The following is a 17207-nucleotide window of genomic DNA, read 5'->3' as shown; positions in this document are numbered from 1 at the left end:
GTGTGTGTGTGTGTGTAGCACGGCCAAGTCTGGCTGCTCTGGAGGCAGTAGAGCTCAAGCTGTGAAGCGCAGAGGAAAACAAACAAGCTGGTTCCTAAATTCTGAAGTGTATTCAAAGGAAAAGTTGCTGCGGAAAGTCCCATGCGCATCCATGTAGCTCTTGGTTCCTTTTGAATAATTTTAAACTAATTCATTTTTGTTGGTGGTTTTTAAATTCACATTAGATTTTGGATATTTTTTTCTAATAGCGTGTGCGTTAAACCCCTGAGGAGTATTATGTGGATAGTTTCATTTACAAATAGTAGCAGCCTGATAGCAATCACACTGAATGTATTCAGCTTGTTAATTAACTGATTTAGAATACAATCATGCAAAGACGCAGGCTTGTGCTCAAGTTCATACATGTGAGGAATCCTGCTCAAGTCGGTCCCAACAGCAGTGGGGCCTTAGATGGGAGCTAGTTGGACTTTTCCTGTGCTCACAAACGCCTAGCTTGAGAAAATCAACAGCACCTTGACAGCGTGTGTGGGAGGGAGGTTTTTCTTAAGGTACTTTTTTCCCCATTCCCTTTCCAGAGGGCAGGGATTGCTTCTTGTGCTGTACTTTGTCTTTTTTTGAACAGCGCTTGGCTTCTGCAGCTTCCTCGGACTTTCTTCCTCCACACAATAGGATGGCTCTCCTATAGCCGGCCTAAGTTTCTCTTTTGCTCAACTCTCACCCCAGCCTCTCTCGAAATGCTTTGTCCTCCCCCTTAAGTGTTCAGCATACCTTGCTAAGTATCGGCAGTTTATTTTGAAATCAACTGTAGTCATCGCTGTACTTTCTTTTCTGAGGTTGTTTCAAGCTGTTAACTGCTGGCTGTTGAGCCCAGCATTGTGTGCGTGATCTGAGGTGCCTGGTGTGCGGATTACAGGAGGAGCCGGGCAGTGCTCGGCTGTGACACAGTGCCCTGTTGTCCTGTCCCTGATTTCAGCTGGGAAGCCAGGAGAGTAGTCATGAGCAAAGAGGGGATGCTGGTCATATAGTTCTTAGGTTGTGAGTAGTGTGGAGTGAAACAGGGACTGCTCTTCTAAGTGGAGGCAACAGGAGTTGAAGACTTGGGAATTTGGGATTTTATGTGGTTTCTTAAACCTTTCTACTTGGGCTGCTTTAGTTGTGCAAAAGCAGTATTTCCGTTTAGATCAACTGTGTTTAGGAGGAAACGCACAGTAACCTGACACTAGGCTGCTTTTAAGATGAAATAAGTTACTAGGTCAGCTGGAGCGACTCCGCGTGTCCCCAAGCCTGTTCTGAGTGTAAATAACAGCAAGCCAACGGTCCAGTTGTGGAGCCCAGCCAGGAGCCTTTTCAGTTGGGCCCTGTTAAAACAGGAAGCCAGCAGCGAATAGCCTGATTACTAACAAGAGGGGAAAAACAAAGCGGGGCTGTAGTCGGCAGGAACGCCTTAATGAAAACAGAGCCTTGACAGCCACAACGTGGCTCCTGCTCTAGTAAAAAATATCAGCTGAGGTAGTGAGAGATTTCTAGCCATGACTTCCTGTTGCTGCTCTGTCTGCGCTGCACCACAGACATTCAGAGGGCCGAGCGTCTATATTTAAATGAGGAGAAGTTGTAACACCCTCGTTTTCCTGCTTAACCCAAACCTGTTGTGTGTCGCTAACTTGCTCTGTCAATTAATACGACACGCGGAGCGAGCGGGGCAAAGGGCAGGCTCGGCGCTGATTCACTGTGACGAGCCAGGCTGCAGTTAGTCACACGGCAGCTTGTACCTCAGGAGAGCCTGTGTGCGAAACAAAGCCTTTGTGCTGTTGGCTTCTAGACAGTATTTTGTCAAGTTTCTTTCTACAGGTGGGGAAGGAAGAAGCAGTTTGAAAACCAGTTTTGCTGTCAAATCGGTCTTGTGGAATTCAGAGAGGCTTCAGTGGAGTTCTTGAGCTGTGCGTGAGATCTCAGAGGGTTTCGCTTTGTTTTGAAGTGTGGTGATGTGTCTGGAAAACTTTGGGTTGTGCCCAGTAAATGCAGCTTACAAACTCCTCGACACCTAACTTTCCCCACAGGAGTAGCTTCTTTGGCTTCTCCTCCCTCTTATTTCCAGCACTCACTGCTCGCCTCTCCCTGTTTCCCAAGGTCCTGCCTTGCTGCCTGTTGTATTTAAAAACAAACAAAAAACCCAACCCAGTGAAGTGCTACAACGCTTCTCGTTTCTGACAAACAAGAGCAGCCTTTGAAAACACAGTCTGAGTAACTGGAGCTAGTTTTAGCTAGTTTTTAAATGCACTTTAAAAGGCACGAGCTGCTTTGCAGAGCCGTCGTGTTGGCTGAGCGGTGTGATCTTTGTTCCAAGCAGTGCTCCTCGTGGCCCAGGAACCTGTTGTGCAAGGCAGGTTTGCAGGTTAAATGGCGAGCAGGACCAGCAGTTTCTTTGAAGCTATTACAAGGAAAGCGCGTTTTGCTCAGAATCTTATTAAACTTGATATACTTGCTATGTGGATTCAGGATCTGCTTGCATACTTGGGCCTTTTATCTTGTGTTGGCTATTTAAATAGCATCCTATTGTTTCTGTTCCATAGCTGGATAATTTATGTAGCTAATCATCACACGGAAAATGTATATTCAGCTGTAACGCTCACAGCGTGCTGTTAGTTACATAAGTCAGCAATTAAGAAGAGGAAAACAATACTATGAACGTTACTAAAGTAACTACGCCAGACAAATTTCAGATTGACCAGGCTACTGGGAATGCTTCCTTGCCAAAATTATGCATTGAAGTCTGAATAACTTAAATTTAAGGATATTAAGGCTAGTCTTAAATATAATCCCGATATTTAAGGATATTGGGGCCCTCTGCCCCCTTAAATTAGAGGTATGAAGAATTCATAGCATCAGCTTTGGCCACAGTTTGAAGTGTGGGGAAGGGTCCACTCTCCCTCCATAAGTATTGAGCAAAACTTGCACCTACCACATGGTTTTAATTATATCAATTTCTTTTTTTTTCTCTTTGTCTAAACTTACGGACATAAACACAGCTTTATATATATATTTATATTTCCCATATTTTGAGGTTGACTTGAATATTTCCTTAGATAAAGCAGAATTTTTGAAATATAGGCAGCTGTCCACACAGTTTTTACTTTGAATATTTAACTTCGCTAGCTGTTACGGGTGAACAAATGCCTTCACATGCTCTTCTCTCTCCTAAATGAAATGCAAGTTCAGAAAAAAAAGTGATCGAAGGAGTTGTTTTCCTTCTACAGTTTCTAGAAAATGCTTCAGAAAAATCAATATATTTTGAATCTAAACAAAGATCGTATTACACTGGCTGATGTAAAAGATATGTTTTATTTAGATTCATATATGGCTTTCAAGATTCTTAAAGTTTTGGGTGAGGTTAAAGTATTTAAGGTATGTTTTTCTTTGTATATTAGTGGTCTTTTTTTTTTTTTTTTNTTTTTTTTTTTTTTTTTTTGTAGTTTGTGTATCTACTAAATGAGATGAATTGTAGTTGTCCTAGCTATGGACTCTAAAATAATATATACTTTTTTAAACTTTGTTCATATACCGTAGCTTCAGATAAGTAGTAATATGGTGTGTGTGTGTGTGTGTATAAAGGACAAATGAAACTTGAAAATTGCTTCCTTTCTTTGTACTGAAGGGGGAAAAAAAGATGTGTAGTGAACTTGTAAATCTGGAGCCTTTAAAGTAAATATAGCAGAAGCCTTGTAGTTCTGCAGATTGAAATGTGATAGGAAAACCTTGAAGCTGAAAAAATAATCAGGGCATATTCAAAGCAGAACACTTTAAAACTGCAATTTAATGATTGCAATAATGATTTTTCTACACTTTTTTTTTCCTAGTAAGTGAAAATCCCTGTGAGGCGAGGGACAGACACAAGTTTCCCTTTCTTCTTTTCCTCTTTGATTTAATTTTTATTAGTAGATGCAGATGAACTATTAACTTATAAAACCTACAAGTGATCTCTCCCAGGAGGGAGGCACCAGCCTGTAATCAAATAACCCATCGCTTGAGTTGGGTATAGGGGTTTTAAGTTCTTGCCTGTTGGCTTTTTGACCAGTTATCCTTGAAGAAGAGCGTGTTGGATGCATACCATAGCAAGTACATTTGTAGGATACTGGCATGAGATAGAAGCTATCTGATAACATGCGGTACATAAAAGGTTGCTAGGGGAGCGAGAAAATGAGGGTTTATGGAGAAGAATTCCCCTTGGAACAGATCTGTGGTGCTACTTCTTGTTCAGCTGGCCGGGAAGCTGCAGCTCGACAAGTTTAATGCTACACGACAGCCACTGCATTGGAGGCTGTAGCCCGATTTGCAGTGAAGATGGTTAATAAAAATAAAGTATCTGAGCCAGAAGATGTGAAGCTAAGTAATTGAATGGGTTAGGAGGCTGATTGCTCTTGCCTTTTTCTTTTTGTAGGTGTAGTTGCAATATCAGGCAGCGAAACGGAGGATGACGACACTATGGATGTCCCTCTGGATCTTTCCTCTTCTGCTGGCTCTGGTAAACGGAGGAGACGTGGCAACCTGCCCAAGGAATCCGTGCAGATTCTTCGGGACTGGCTGTACGAGCATCGATACAACGCTTACCCTTCGGAGCAAGAGAAGGCGCTGCTATCCCGACAAACACACCTTTCCACACTACAGGTATTCAGCCTCCTCCAAGACGGCTCCTGCTTTAAGTGCTCTCTTCTCACAGATCCCAGTGTATCCAAATTAGCCTAGTGTCTGATCTAAATGTTTTCACCTTATGTGGCATTTCCTCTTATCCTTACTCTCTTCTTCTGATACCTCTTGTGAGGAGAAATACTGCTCTAGCTACCAGTGTGCTGGGCCTCAATCATCTTGGCTTATTGGGAACAAAGCTGCCTTTGGAGGGGGGAACAGGCAGTTACGAATTTGAACGTGCACGTTAAGGCTTTAATGTCTTCAAAATTTATAGAGTAGTTTATCATTGGGAGAAGTTTTTTCCTTTTTTTTTGACAGAGCTTTTGTGGTGACAGATACACTGCTTATCTTTATAACTCTTCACTTTTAAACTGTAACTTCAGGCTCGTTCTGTAGAACGTGCATGTGTGTAATTACGTGTGTGATAACTGCCATTAAGATCAGTGAAACAGCCTGTATGGATAAAGCTATTCAGGTACATTAGTGTAGGTGTGATCAGGCTTTTAAGTGGTTGGGAGCCCTGCTTTCATGCAGGGGCTCTGCCACTGAGGGCTGGGAGGCCCTCCTGGATGCATCATTTTTGTCTTCCGTAGAATAGCTGATGAAAATTGCTGCTTTCCACCTCATGGGAAAGTGGCTGCATGAAAACTTACGTAAACTTGGGCTTGAGAGATAGTAAATGTAGAGTGCTCATCCTCCAAACGTGATAGTTGGCTTTTAAATAAAATTTCTTCAATTCAATGTCGTGAAGAAAATTTTTTTTATATAGTAAACACAAAAACGACGTTAAACTATAAACTATCCTGTGTCGCCCAGGAAACTGGCTTGATATTTGAACAAGGACAAACTTAAATGAGGTAATTCATGTTATGTCTGTCGACACAGTCAGTTGAACAAGGAAAATCAGTAACTATTTGTGGGAGGAGTGGCTCTCTTCAGAGAGAAAAAGCTTTTCCTGTTGTTAATTAACCTAAGTGGAGGGAACAATAGCTAACAGGTTAATGTGTGTGCACAGAGTTAAAAGCTAAGCCTTTCAGCGCAGGCTTGCAGTCTTCAGATTTCCTGGGGCTTTTTGTAAAGGAGTGGGGAGCCGGGGAGGGGGGGGGCAGAACAGGGACAGGGGAAGGGCCTCGGCAGGGCATGTCACAACTTGTCAGGAGGTCTCGCTTTTGTTCTGCAGTTAAGGAAACTGCTCGGAGGGATTCGTTGTTGCAGCCGAATGGCGCTTGTGGCACATAGTTGGAAATGGATGAAGGTGGAAATTAAGATGTCCTTGTATTCCCAGGTCTGCAACTGGTTTATCAATGCCCGCCGCAGGCTTTTACCTGACATGCTGAGGAAGGATGGCAAAGACCCAAACCAGTTCACTATCTCGCGCAGAGGGACCAAGCTTTCCGAGGGCGCTGCCGTGGAGGCTGCCGTGAACACCAAGAGCTACATCCCGCTGCTGGAGGAGAGCTCCTTCCTTCCTGCTGCCGCGGCACTCAACAAGACTGTGTCCTCTTCTAAACCTGCTTCCCCGGGATCCGTCGTGGCCCGACCGTCCGTGATTTGCCACACGACGGTGACTGCATTGAAAGACGCCCCTTTCCACTTCGGCCAGCCCGCAGACGGAGGCCAGACCACGGACCCGCAGCAGCCGCCAGCCAACGGCTTCACAGACAACTCCCTCTCCTACCAGGAGGATGCATCTAAACTGGGACCTGGTGCAAACGCACAGAGTGGGCTCTTTAACACTCCTCCTCCAACCCCACCAGACCTTAACCAGGATTTCAGTGGATTTCAGCTACTGGTGGATGTTGCACTCAAAAGAGCGGCAGAGATGGAGCTGCAGGCAAAACTTATGGCCTAAATCCCCTTCCTTCTCCTTCCTCGTTTTGTTTTTCCAGGCAGGGATCTAACAGCTGTGTGGTTATTGCCACCCACACGATATCAAAAGACTTATCTGCATTATTATTTTTTTTTTATTAATCTTATTTGCACAAAGGATTGCTGAAATGAAGCTTCCTGTCACTGAGATGGTCTTCAGTGGAATATGGTCATTCCAAGAATTATAAACTTAAAGCTACTGTAGAAAAACAGGATTTTTTTTTAATGTTTTCTTTGTAGGTTTTTCATAATGTGAGATGGTTCCCAAGATCATGTGATTTGTTTTTGTTTCTTTCAGACTGTGCAATATCTAGTAATGATATAGAGTCTTCTTATCATTCCCATGCGGAACAGAATATACCGACACGCTGTCAAAAATAAATTTTCAATTTTTTAACAATATGAACTTGGATGATTATGCTTTTTTTCCCATAATGTAATAAAATATTTTCTTTAAAAATGGATGCCCGCAGAGTATTTTGTTGAATACGAGCTTTGCAGAAAACGGAGTTTTCCCTTTGAAATAAACTGAAGTGAGAAATGCTTTTTGGAGCTCAATCTGACTTTGTTTGCTTTAGGGAGCTCCACTAGCAGTTGTTGTTAACCAGATGTTTAAAGGAATGCTGCAAAGTGGGCCAGAAGTACCTGCCTGTGATCTGTTATGTTGAAATTTTTCAAGGGGCCAAAGGGAAGTATGTGGTCAACTTGCATTAAATTTCAGAGGGAATGTCTTTGGGCCCCTCTAAGAATTTAAGCCCGTGGCTACTAGAAATATTGGGCTATACTAGAAATACTGGGCTGTGGGCGATGTAACAGCCTGTGGGCTATTTCTTCTAAAGGTAAAATGAGGGCAGGCAAAGAGTTGGGGTTGTCTCCCTTTGCAGGTCTTTGTGCTACAACTTCTAGGCACTTGTGCTGCTCACAACTTTGAAGGGGTCCCCAGTATTTCTCATCTTGGACCATCAGTGAGAGGATCCTGGGTCTTTAGTTCTAGGGGACAGGCACAGAGGAGACAATGTGAGTGTGGGAAACCAGGTCTTTGAAATCTTCCCTGCTGTTTTGGGGTACATTGTGGCTGTAAAGGAGTTACTTTTCTGAAGGAGAGAGTCAAAATGGCATCCTGCCCCTCAAAGAGGGGGAGTCTTGTAGCCTGGATCTTGTTAGTCAAATGTCAGTCACCGACACTTATAACCAGTGAAACAAGAGACCTCTAGGGGAAGAAGAGGAAAAAAAATAGTAGTTCTAGTAGTCCTTAAAAACAAACCTGTTGTCCAGGACATGCGGGAGGGCTGTGCTGCCGAGCTGGCAAACTTAAGGCTATTCTTAGGAGTAGAAGGTTGCTATATTTATGTCTATGTGCTTGGCTTTCTCTTGGGTGGCTGCTCTTCTTAAGTGTTTTGAAAAGCAAATAGTAAGCACTGTGGATGAAAATATGGCTATCTAGGGCCATCTTTACATGCTGTGTGAGTATAGGATTATGTACAAGAAAAGTTAAGAAATGAACTTAGAAACATAATTTTGGACATAGTAAGGGAGAGCTCTATACTCAAGGAAAAGCACAGAAGTTATAAAGAGCCTTCTCTCTGTGTCTAGACACTGTGCTTGATACTTTTAGGTATCCCAAAGGAATTAGCCTAAAATAGCTCTTTTGGGCTATTTGTGAAACAAAGTGGAAGTCTTCCTATGTGCAGCTGTGAGGTCTGTGTGGAAAGAAAAAAATGGCCTTTGTGGCATAGGTTATTGCTCTCGAAGACTGCTGCTAGGGAGACTAGTTTGGTGCCTTCTTTGCTAAAGGCCTTTGCTTTCCTGTCCCCTGTCCACATGTAAGACAGAAAGATTTTTATTAGAACGCTCCTTATGCCTATGTATCAAGTGCTGGCCAAGGAAAAACAACCTCAAGGAAATACTTGATTTGTTTGATCTGAGCCATTTTACTTTTTCCTGTTTTTGAAAGCAGGTTTTGAAAGCGTGAGGGTAGAGAGGTGGGGGAATGTGAACATTAAAGGCTGCTCTGAGATCCTCACTCCTCACTGCTCTGCCCTTAATAAAAAACGTCAGCAAGTTGAGAAAAAAAAGCCTGGCTTCCTGAGCTGCCCGCTCTGTAATTCCCCTAAAGCAGCTGTAGTAATGAAAATGTGAATAGGATGAGGAAGAAAACTTCCTACTCAGAACAGTTTTCATTGAAAGTAACAGGCTGTGGTCTCGGCACAGTTTTCGTGTATGCTGCACAAAGTGATGTCAGTGCCACTGAGCACCAGACTCGGCACCTGCGGAGATTCCCATCCAGGACTGACTTGTCCTGGGGACTCGTCGTCTGTGACCGATCGTGCTGGAGGCCCCAGTGTTTTTTTAAATTATAACTCACTAAGTTACACCTAGAAGTTCAGCTCCAGTCACCAGTCAAACCTAGGCTGAGCAGCACCTGGCGCACAGAGGAGAAGGCTTTTCCCTGCCCTCAGGTGTTGTTTAACTTGGAGGAAGTGATTCATATTGAAGTACTACTAAAATAATATCGAAAGTGAGTTTCTGCTGTCCTGTAATCTGCTGCTGATAGATTCAGGCTATTGAAGTTTGCCCCAATCTCTCCTTCCAGAGCAGAAACTTGAAGTAACTCCGGGTACAATTATCGAGGTTAGATGTAGGACAGCGGTGGAGCCAGGACCTAACCTGAGAAGTAGTCCTAGTAACTAATGAATCGAGCTTCATGCTCCAGCCACTCATCCCTGTGAGAACAAAAGGAAAGTTTATTTCTGGGAACGGATTTGGCTGTGGAATAGGGAAAAAAATATAGTAGAAAGAAACAATGAGGCAACAAGAGCAGCTCTGTTCTTGCTGCAGGGTGGACCTGATTGCGAAGCAGCTGTGGCAGAACCAGACCTCTGCCTGGAAGTGCGGACCGGAGCGAGCGGAAAGCAAGCGCTGCCGCGCTCAGCTCGCGACCACGTGGCCGAGGAGCAGAGCGTAAGTGACCTAAGTGGGACGGGGTGTCCGTGCCAGGGAAAACGGCTCACATGCAGCCTCAGTCAACCCTGTTTTCGTGGCTTTTGTGTCTTGTAAACAGCTTTGGGCAGCTGCATGTGATAAATCTCTGTCTGCCAGAGGTAGCAGCCTCGCTGGAAATGGGGTCCTTCTTTTTATTTTCCTCTTCTTTGCATATTGCTGTTGTCAACTTTCCTCACGGGGATCACTGGTGTAAATAACGTGCATGTTGAGGACGTTACTGTTTTATCTCTCCTGCTCATCCATTGCCCGGCTTTCCGTGTGTTCATCCTGTTTCACTGGTTTGGCGGCCTTGTTTTCTGAAAGCTCTGGTGCTCAGAGTAAAAGCAAAGAGATCAGATTGGCTGCTCTCTCTAGCAAAACGTCACTTAAAGCTGTCACTATGCTAGACACAATAATAATTGAATTCACATGAGCTGTATGCAGCGTCTGGCCTGCTCGCTGTGCTAACAAAGAGCACCTGGAGTTCTGCAAACAACCGACCGCAGAAATCACAGAAATGCTCCTAGCTGGGCAGCGAACTCAAAGCTCAGACTACCTTCTTCAGCTAACCTTTGCAGAAATTTCGGACAGCTGGAAGGAACCCACAACATTCAGCAATTTCCCTCACTTTTCCCTTGGACAGTGGCTTTATTTGCCTCAAAATTCCCCTGTCTTCCTAAAGAAAAAGCAGTGGGGCTCAGCTCTGAGGAGCAGGATGTGGGCCTGAGGCTGTGTGTATCCCGGCTCTGGCTGCTTTCCCTACCCAGTGCCTCCCGTGGGCAGGCAGCCCTGCCTGTAGGTGGGTGACAACGTGACCCTCGTGGGGCCAAGAGCTCCTCCTGGTCTGTGCATTTAAAAACCCTGCATGTGGTTTCTGTTGTGAGGCTCTTAGCCGATGACAAAGGTGATGAACACGGTTGCAGAAAGAGCGGTTGATGTCAGTGCTGCGGGTTTTGCAACGGGTGCACGTGGCCGAACGGCTTTCCCGATTCCTCCTCTCTGTGCCTCGCGTTCCTGGGGATGGGGAATACGGTGCTGCAGATGCTGCCGGAGCTTATCCGTAGGGCTCTTCTCACAGGGTGCAGAAATCTGCATCTTTTTCAAATTGTTCATTGTTGTTACTAGTAAGGAAACAATTCCCAGTCGTGAGGCCTCTAATACTACCAAAATAATATTCAATAAATCTGCAGAAAATGCATAGTCCCACCTCTAATGGTTTTCTTTGAGAAATCATATCTCTTCAAGATATCTCAAAGAGATATTGAGAAATCTCTTTGAGAAATCATATGTCATACACTCCAAGCCTGCTCCTGCTGCTCCCCTACAAATAAACTCTTAGAGCTAGAGACGTATGTTAGGGAGAAGACTCTCATTTTCTTTAACTCATATGTCCTATCTAGTATTCAGCATAAAACTAATTTCTGTTCCTATTTTAACTTTGCTTCTAGTGTCCTAAGGCTTTTACGAGAGCAAAATTTGCCACGTATAGATTGGTGAATAGATTTCCGTGCTTGGCTTGGGATTTCCAGGCTTTTGAGCTCTTCTTTAGAGATTACAAATTGCCCCAGATTTGAGCAGAACTATTTCTTAAACAAAAACCACTGACCAATTGGGGGAAGAAGGTGATGTCCTTCCTCCAGCTTGCCTTTATGACTTGTTTCGACAGTTGCTCTGCATGCTGGACACTGCTGCTGGTAAGGATCGCTACGGTTTTGTAATCTTCCCGAATAAGCACTCGAGCTGTTTTGCCAGAGCCTATAATTTCGCTTCCTTTTCAAGCCTGCAACATTCTGATTGCCTGACCTTGTGCTGAATGTCTGCTTTGGATTTCTTTTTTTACTGCTAGTATCACTCCTTGTTTGAACTTCCCTCCTATCATCCCTCTCCCTGTTATGCTTGAGGCCACTTACGTAATGTTTTCATAGTCCACTTCACTAGGTTAGAGGTGATTTTGGCTGCTTTGCTACCATTTGGAAAGTCATCTGATCCTTACTACCCTCACAAAAGTAACCACAAAAGTGATTCTTGCTCTGATGCGAACAGATCAAGTCGTGTTCAGAAGTTTATGTACTTAGTTTGGCTTTTCTTTAACTTCTGCTTTCTGTGCAATGGCAGAGAGAAATATAAAAGAGAAGCAACACGTAATAAAGTCAGTCTGGCAATTTTAAAAGCTTAAATCTGGCATTAGCTGATGGTGTTTCTAATTTCAGCGCATGCTGAAATTATTCCTAATTTCTAATTTCAGCTTTGCACTCTGAAGCTACGGCACTTCTCCAGGTAGATTGCCTCCAGGTCAGCTCTGAAACAGCCATTTCTATGCCAGCCTTCATGAAAAGGTTAGTTCAGGTTATTGTATTAAATGCTACTTAGGCAGCTGCTGCCGTAATTCATTCTTCCTGGTAAATTCAGCTGGCTTGCTTTCAGCCAAGGTATTTCCAGTGATGCGCTGCCAACTTTTTGCAAGGGCTCCCTCAATTTTTCCTCCTCCTTAGCAGGGGATACGTGAGAAAAAAAAACTCATTGTCTGTAAATATCTCCCTCTGTTCGATACCTTTACACCTGCAAAGTACCTACTGCGTGTCCCCCCATCCTCCTTCAGCAGAGCTGGACGTCCCTGTCAGTCCATCCCTCCTTCTGTTCATCCCTCCTTCCGTTCATCTCTCCTTCCCCGTGGAATAAGCTTCCTGCCCTAGGAAATCCCTGTCTGCAAGGCAGCCTGGGACACTGATGCTGAGCTTTTCGCAGGGCAGTCAGTGAGTGTGTGACTGTCCTCAGGGTGAGACCTAGGGGTGTTCAGCAAACCTTAAAACAACCTAAACAATTAAATAAATACAAGATTTACAAACCTTTCAATTATACATAAAGGAAAACAAAAACAAAATCAAAAACTTCCCCCTCTTCAACCATGTGTTTTGTCTGGATTTTGTCTGAATTCACCTCCTCGGGATACATCAAAGTTTCACCTTTAAGGGATGGTATCCAGAAAGCCCATGAGTAGTAACTGAGCTGTAACACTGTGAGCTGCTCTTGATCAGTGAAATTGCCAGATCCCAGCTCTCCCTGTTGCCCAAGGAGTGCAGGAAATACATGTACACCCAGGCAAATGCACCCAGGAGGGGCTAAGGAAGGGAAGCGGCTCTTGCTGAATCTTTCAGCTCTTGGCTTGCAGCGGAGTGTCCAGCAATCCACACGATCCCAGTGTCCCCATCCTGTGTCTTCCCTGCTACCAGTACTGCCCTCAGCCTCATGGCCCTGTGGTGCAAACCTGGGTGTGGGAGATTTTCCAGAGCAATTTCCACAAACGTTGCTGGCATTTACAAGCAGAGAGCCTGCAAGTCTCTGTTCGGCTGCGTTTTGCTCCAGGCGGACATGGAGGTTGCAGTGCTCGTGTTTTGCCTCTAAAATCCCCATGACTCCTTGCCGGTTGGCAGATATTTGCATGTGGGTGGGTGAGTCTGATGGCAAGAGACAAAACAATTTCCTCGGGAACCTTGAGGGGAGCCAGGGCTGCACCGGAGGCGGAGGCAAGATGCCGCCGCAAGCACTTTTTGTTTTGCTTTGGTTTGGTGTGATTTTTAGTGCACAACCCAGTGACACGACACTGGACTTTGGGCCATCGCCTCAGTTCTGTTTGACTCGCCGGTGAGGAGCCTGATCTGAGCTGTCAGGGAGCGGGATGAGCTGCCCATCACTCAGGTTCTCTGGAAAGGCTCCCTCTCCCCACACCGCGATGCGCCTTTGGGCAAGGGCTCCTGCTTCCCCTAGGTTAGAAAACTGCACTCACTAAAATGTGGGGAAGCGCCACCAGAACTGGATCCAAGCGTGTTTGTTTTGGTAGCTTGGGTTGTTTTTTCTTTGTTTTATTTTCCTCCTGGGTGATAACTGCCAGCCAGTGGGCAAGCTCTGCCCTGTGCGTTTTCATGCCCCTCGTGACTCGCTGTGATAAGCACAGACTTAAAACGCAAGCCTGGCCCTGAACTTTCTCGCTTCAAAGGCAGCGAGGACTTTGCCCCACCAGGGACTGGTGGAGCTTCCAGCTGGGGCTCAGCCTTTCCTCACGTGCCAGAGGATGTGGAGGCCGTGGAAACTGAGCACGGGCTGTTTGCTGCCCATGGTGGGACGGGCTGGAGGTGGGCACTGCGGCATGGTGGCGGGTTCATTGCCCCAGCCCCTGAGGAGGAGGAGGAGGAGGAGGAGGAGGAGGAGGAACAAGCCACGTGGCTGCTGCAGGCCAAGCTGTGAGCAGCGACAGCGCGCGCTCAAAGTCCGCCCGCAACCGGCCGCTACCGGCACATCAACCAGAGCTTGGGAAACCCTCTGGAGTTGCCGCCTGCCGTGAGGTGCAGAGAAAGGGCCCTGGATGGCCTGAGAGCCGCGAGGGGCTGAGGGCACCAGGCACTCAAGCAGGAGCTACACGGCGCCCTGTGGCACCGCAGCAAAGCAGAGGCCTTCTCGGCAACGCCACGGATGAAACCGCGCTGCCAGTGACCCCCTCGCTCTCAGCCTTGCCCCAACCCACCTAGAGCTCTTCCTTTGAGCTCCTTCTCAAAGGGTGAGCTCTTCGCTGAGGTGGTAACGTCCATAGGTAGAGGATGTTGCCTGTGTAGCTCCTCGCGAAGGGGCCGCTCTCCGAGCAGTGCCAAGAGAAAGGACACGCTCATTTATGGGACTTTAAATCACACAGTTCATTTCCAAAGGCAAATAACAAATTCACAGCAGATAGCCCAGGCGAGGGGCTCCTCCTCGGAGTATAAATATTGTGAGGCAGAAACCATCAATATTTATGCAGTGCTCAGCCCAGCACTGCTCTGCTGCTCCGGCTGGAGCTTTGGAGGCGTGGGAATAGAAATACTAAATGACCCCACATACCTGCGCTCCACAGCTGCAGTTTAGCCATAACCGCATGCAGCCAGAGCTGCGGGGCTGGATGGGTGGCACTGGATGTAAAGGCAGTGGAGGCCACGTGGGATGCAGCCCCTGGTGAGCCTGCGTTTTGCTTACCCTGCATGGGTCGCAGTGCCTGGGATGCCTTTGGGTGCTGTGAACATGCACCAGGAGGGGCTTCTTAGCCACAGCAAGGAGAAAGTAAGTGCATTGTGTGTGAGCTGTCACCAGGTCTGCGAGAGGCTTTGTACTGAAATGGCAGAAAAAAAGAGAAAAGCATTAAAAATAGCACTGCCATGCTGCCCTCTGGGTTGACACGAATGTGACACAAGAGGAGAATCAGGCCTTTGCAGTCTCAGGTTTCCTTGACGTTTTGTGAGGGTGAAAAAAAACAGATTCAACTTCTGCTCCCGGTTACAATGCTGCTAGTTCAGAGCAAATCTAAAAATACCTGTTCCTGAGGTCTGAGAGCAGAACTTCACGTTGTCAATCAAAACCTCTGCTGAGAGAGACAGCCAAGGCGGGAAGGAATTTGGATAAAAGCCGGCCAATTTGGTTGCTGAACTTCCAGTCCTAGGCAGGGGCAGTTACTGACTGGTGTTTAGGCAGATCGTTCACCCCGCTCTGATGGGATTTCTGAACTGGCACCAGTACAAGGGGAGGCAGAAGTACATAATGTCTTCCAAGGAATGGGCCACAACAGGACATTCCTGGGGATCGGCATCTTTGCACTTCTCCACTGAGGGACAGTGGCCATGGTGTGACTTGTGCCAGCACCCCCGATGCACCAACTGGGAAGCCCCGAGCCCTTAGCATTAATTTCCCACTTGCTAGTTGTCATTAAAAAAAAAAAAAAAAAAAAAGAAGACCAAAAATATTTCCAGTTAAAAACCGTTGCTGAATAGCTTGGGAGTGACTCACGCAACTGTTGACAAACAAAATCTGCTTGCATTACACTTCAGTGACCAACTGCGGGGGCTTTAGCAGGTTTTCTTTGTTTTGGCCCAATTTCCTGTTTTTTCATCCAGCTTTCCACTACCAAGAAATGTCTTAGGTCAGAGAGGTATGGCACGTGGGCTGCTTCCTACCTAAAATCTCAGCATGGATTAGCTCAGGAGGAGCGAATTAATCCAGATCGTGGCCATAAAACGCCGTGCTGCATGCCATATTTTTCCCTTTTGTAGGCAAGCACAGGACTATTAAGCCAAGGACCAGAAAGGAGGGAAGTGCACTGCAGCTTGCTAACGTGTGGCTCGGTTCCCAGCTCCGTGTACGTTCCTGCAGTCGGACAGCAGTTGTCACGACGCTATTGCCAGGAAAGATGCAAACAAACGGAACCGCTCGTGTTGGCTGGAGCATTACCGTAGTAATACAAAACTGGCTTCAGTTTTGTATTGGCTTCACAGAGCCATTTGGGTTAATACACACTGCCTTTTTATCAGCAGTGGTATCTGTGGCATATTTTTGTACAGTTTCATTGACATAAATCACCTGGTTTTACTTCCCCCTTTTTTTTTTTTAATCACAATATTTACTATGCAGTGAGGCAGGGCAGTGACCTTGCTTTTGCATATGCTCACGCTCAAATGAAAGGGTTTCAGGCAGAGTGCTTGGGGCTTGCTTGGCGTTTGACAAATGCACGTTTTCCATTCACTGAAGTCACTGAAGGTTCATCTGTACATGATGACCAGACTCCAGACCTGGCAATGAAAGTGCAATCAAGTTACTCCCCCTCACTAATTGTTTGAATTGGCGATCCTCACTAAAAAAAAAAAAAAAAAAAAGTCAAACAAATGAAACACGGCTGCCTACACTGAATTAAAACAGTTGCTAGCGAGACGAAAGGGGAGGGATTTTTGCCCTCAGCTATAGCTACAGGTGGTGACAGCAAACACTTTGGGCATGGGTGAAATCCTCGCAGCTTTGGCGCTGGTTTCCATGCCCTTCCAGCCAGGCCCTCTGCCTTCTCCTGCTTTTTTATGGCATCGAAGGAGGAAGGATCACAGTTCTTGCTCCAGGACTGCAGCAGCCCAGCACTGGCCACACACTAAGGAAGTAATTTTCTGATAGGCATTCTGAGCACCAGTACAAGAGCAAAAATAAGCCGCGCTCTTTCAAGAGTATATTTTTGATAGTTCTTTCTCAGAAGCTGAATGCCAGGGAAGACTGATGAGCTTGGCATCGCCCTGCCATGAAATAGCCCAGGAGGAGGTTACCTCTTACCACTCAATGGGCAAGCCTGTAGTCACAGCTCCAAACTAGGATGTTTGCCTCAGCATATGGTTATTTACAAAAATGACTTATCTTACCTTTGGGACATATTAGATACCCATAAAATATCCTTCACATTCAATCCTCTTGCTTTTTTCTTTTATTTACTGCCGTGCAAGGCCCACTCCTTGCCCTGAACTTTCGACAGCTTTAAAACGTAGCAGAAGGGCAGCTTCCGTAAGCCACTTTGAGACTATGCAACGTTTGGGCTTTCCAGAGGCCCTGAAACGCTCCAATATTTCTCTTCCCTTAATAGAGCTGGCAAAATCCATAATTGTTTCCATTCTACTTGGCTAGAAAAATAGAAAAAAAAGAAAAAAAGAAAAAGCCAGGTGCCCAGCCATGAGCATTGCTCTATGCGGAGCAGACACAGTGAAGAGGAGTCACCTGTTGTGATGGCAGTGTCACAGTTCAGGTTTCCTTTCTTCCTTCCTTCCTTCCTTCTTTCCTTCCTTCCTTCCTTCCTTCCTTCCTTCCTTCCTTCCTTCCTTCCTTCCTTCCTTCCTTCCTTCCTTCCT

At 45.8% G+C, this 17207-nt stretch overlaps 1 protein-coding gene across 7 annotated transcripts in view; it reads left to right on the top strand.

Annotated features, from left to right (window-relative positions):
* The window catches only part of TGIF1 (TGFB induced factor homeobox 1), a 9094-nt gene extending 2199 nt beyond the window's left edge, over positions 1-6895 (top strand). For 6 of the 7 annotated variants that reach the window (XM_026035484.1, XM_026035487.1, XM_026035485.1 and 3 more), the window contains exons 2-3: positions 4436-4662; positions 5969-6895. In XM_026035484.1, coding sequence (XP_025891269.1) covers positions 4436-4662; positions 5969-6535 — 794 coding nt within the window. In that variant the 3' untranslated portion in view covers positions 6536-6895. Of the gene's footprint in view, positions 1-1864; positions 1938-4435; positions 4663-5968 lie in introns of those variants that run through there. The other variant, XM_026035489.1, reaches the window with a different exon arrangement.
* Positions 6896-17207: the final 10312 nt, after the last annotated feature.

The sequence above is a fragment of the Nothoprocta perdicaria genome, unplaced genomic scaffold (assembly GCF_003342845.1).
Source record: "Nothoprocta perdicaria isolate Ctin4 unplaced genomic scaffold, notPer1 scaffold_16, whole genome shotgun sequence".
In the NCBI taxonomy this organism is placed as follows: Eukaryota; Metazoa; Chordata; class Aves; order Tinamiformes; family Tinamidae; genus Nothoprocta; species Nothoprocta perdicaria.
Note: the sequence above shows the minus strand (reverse complement) of the source record. Positions and strands in the feature narration are given on the sequence as shown.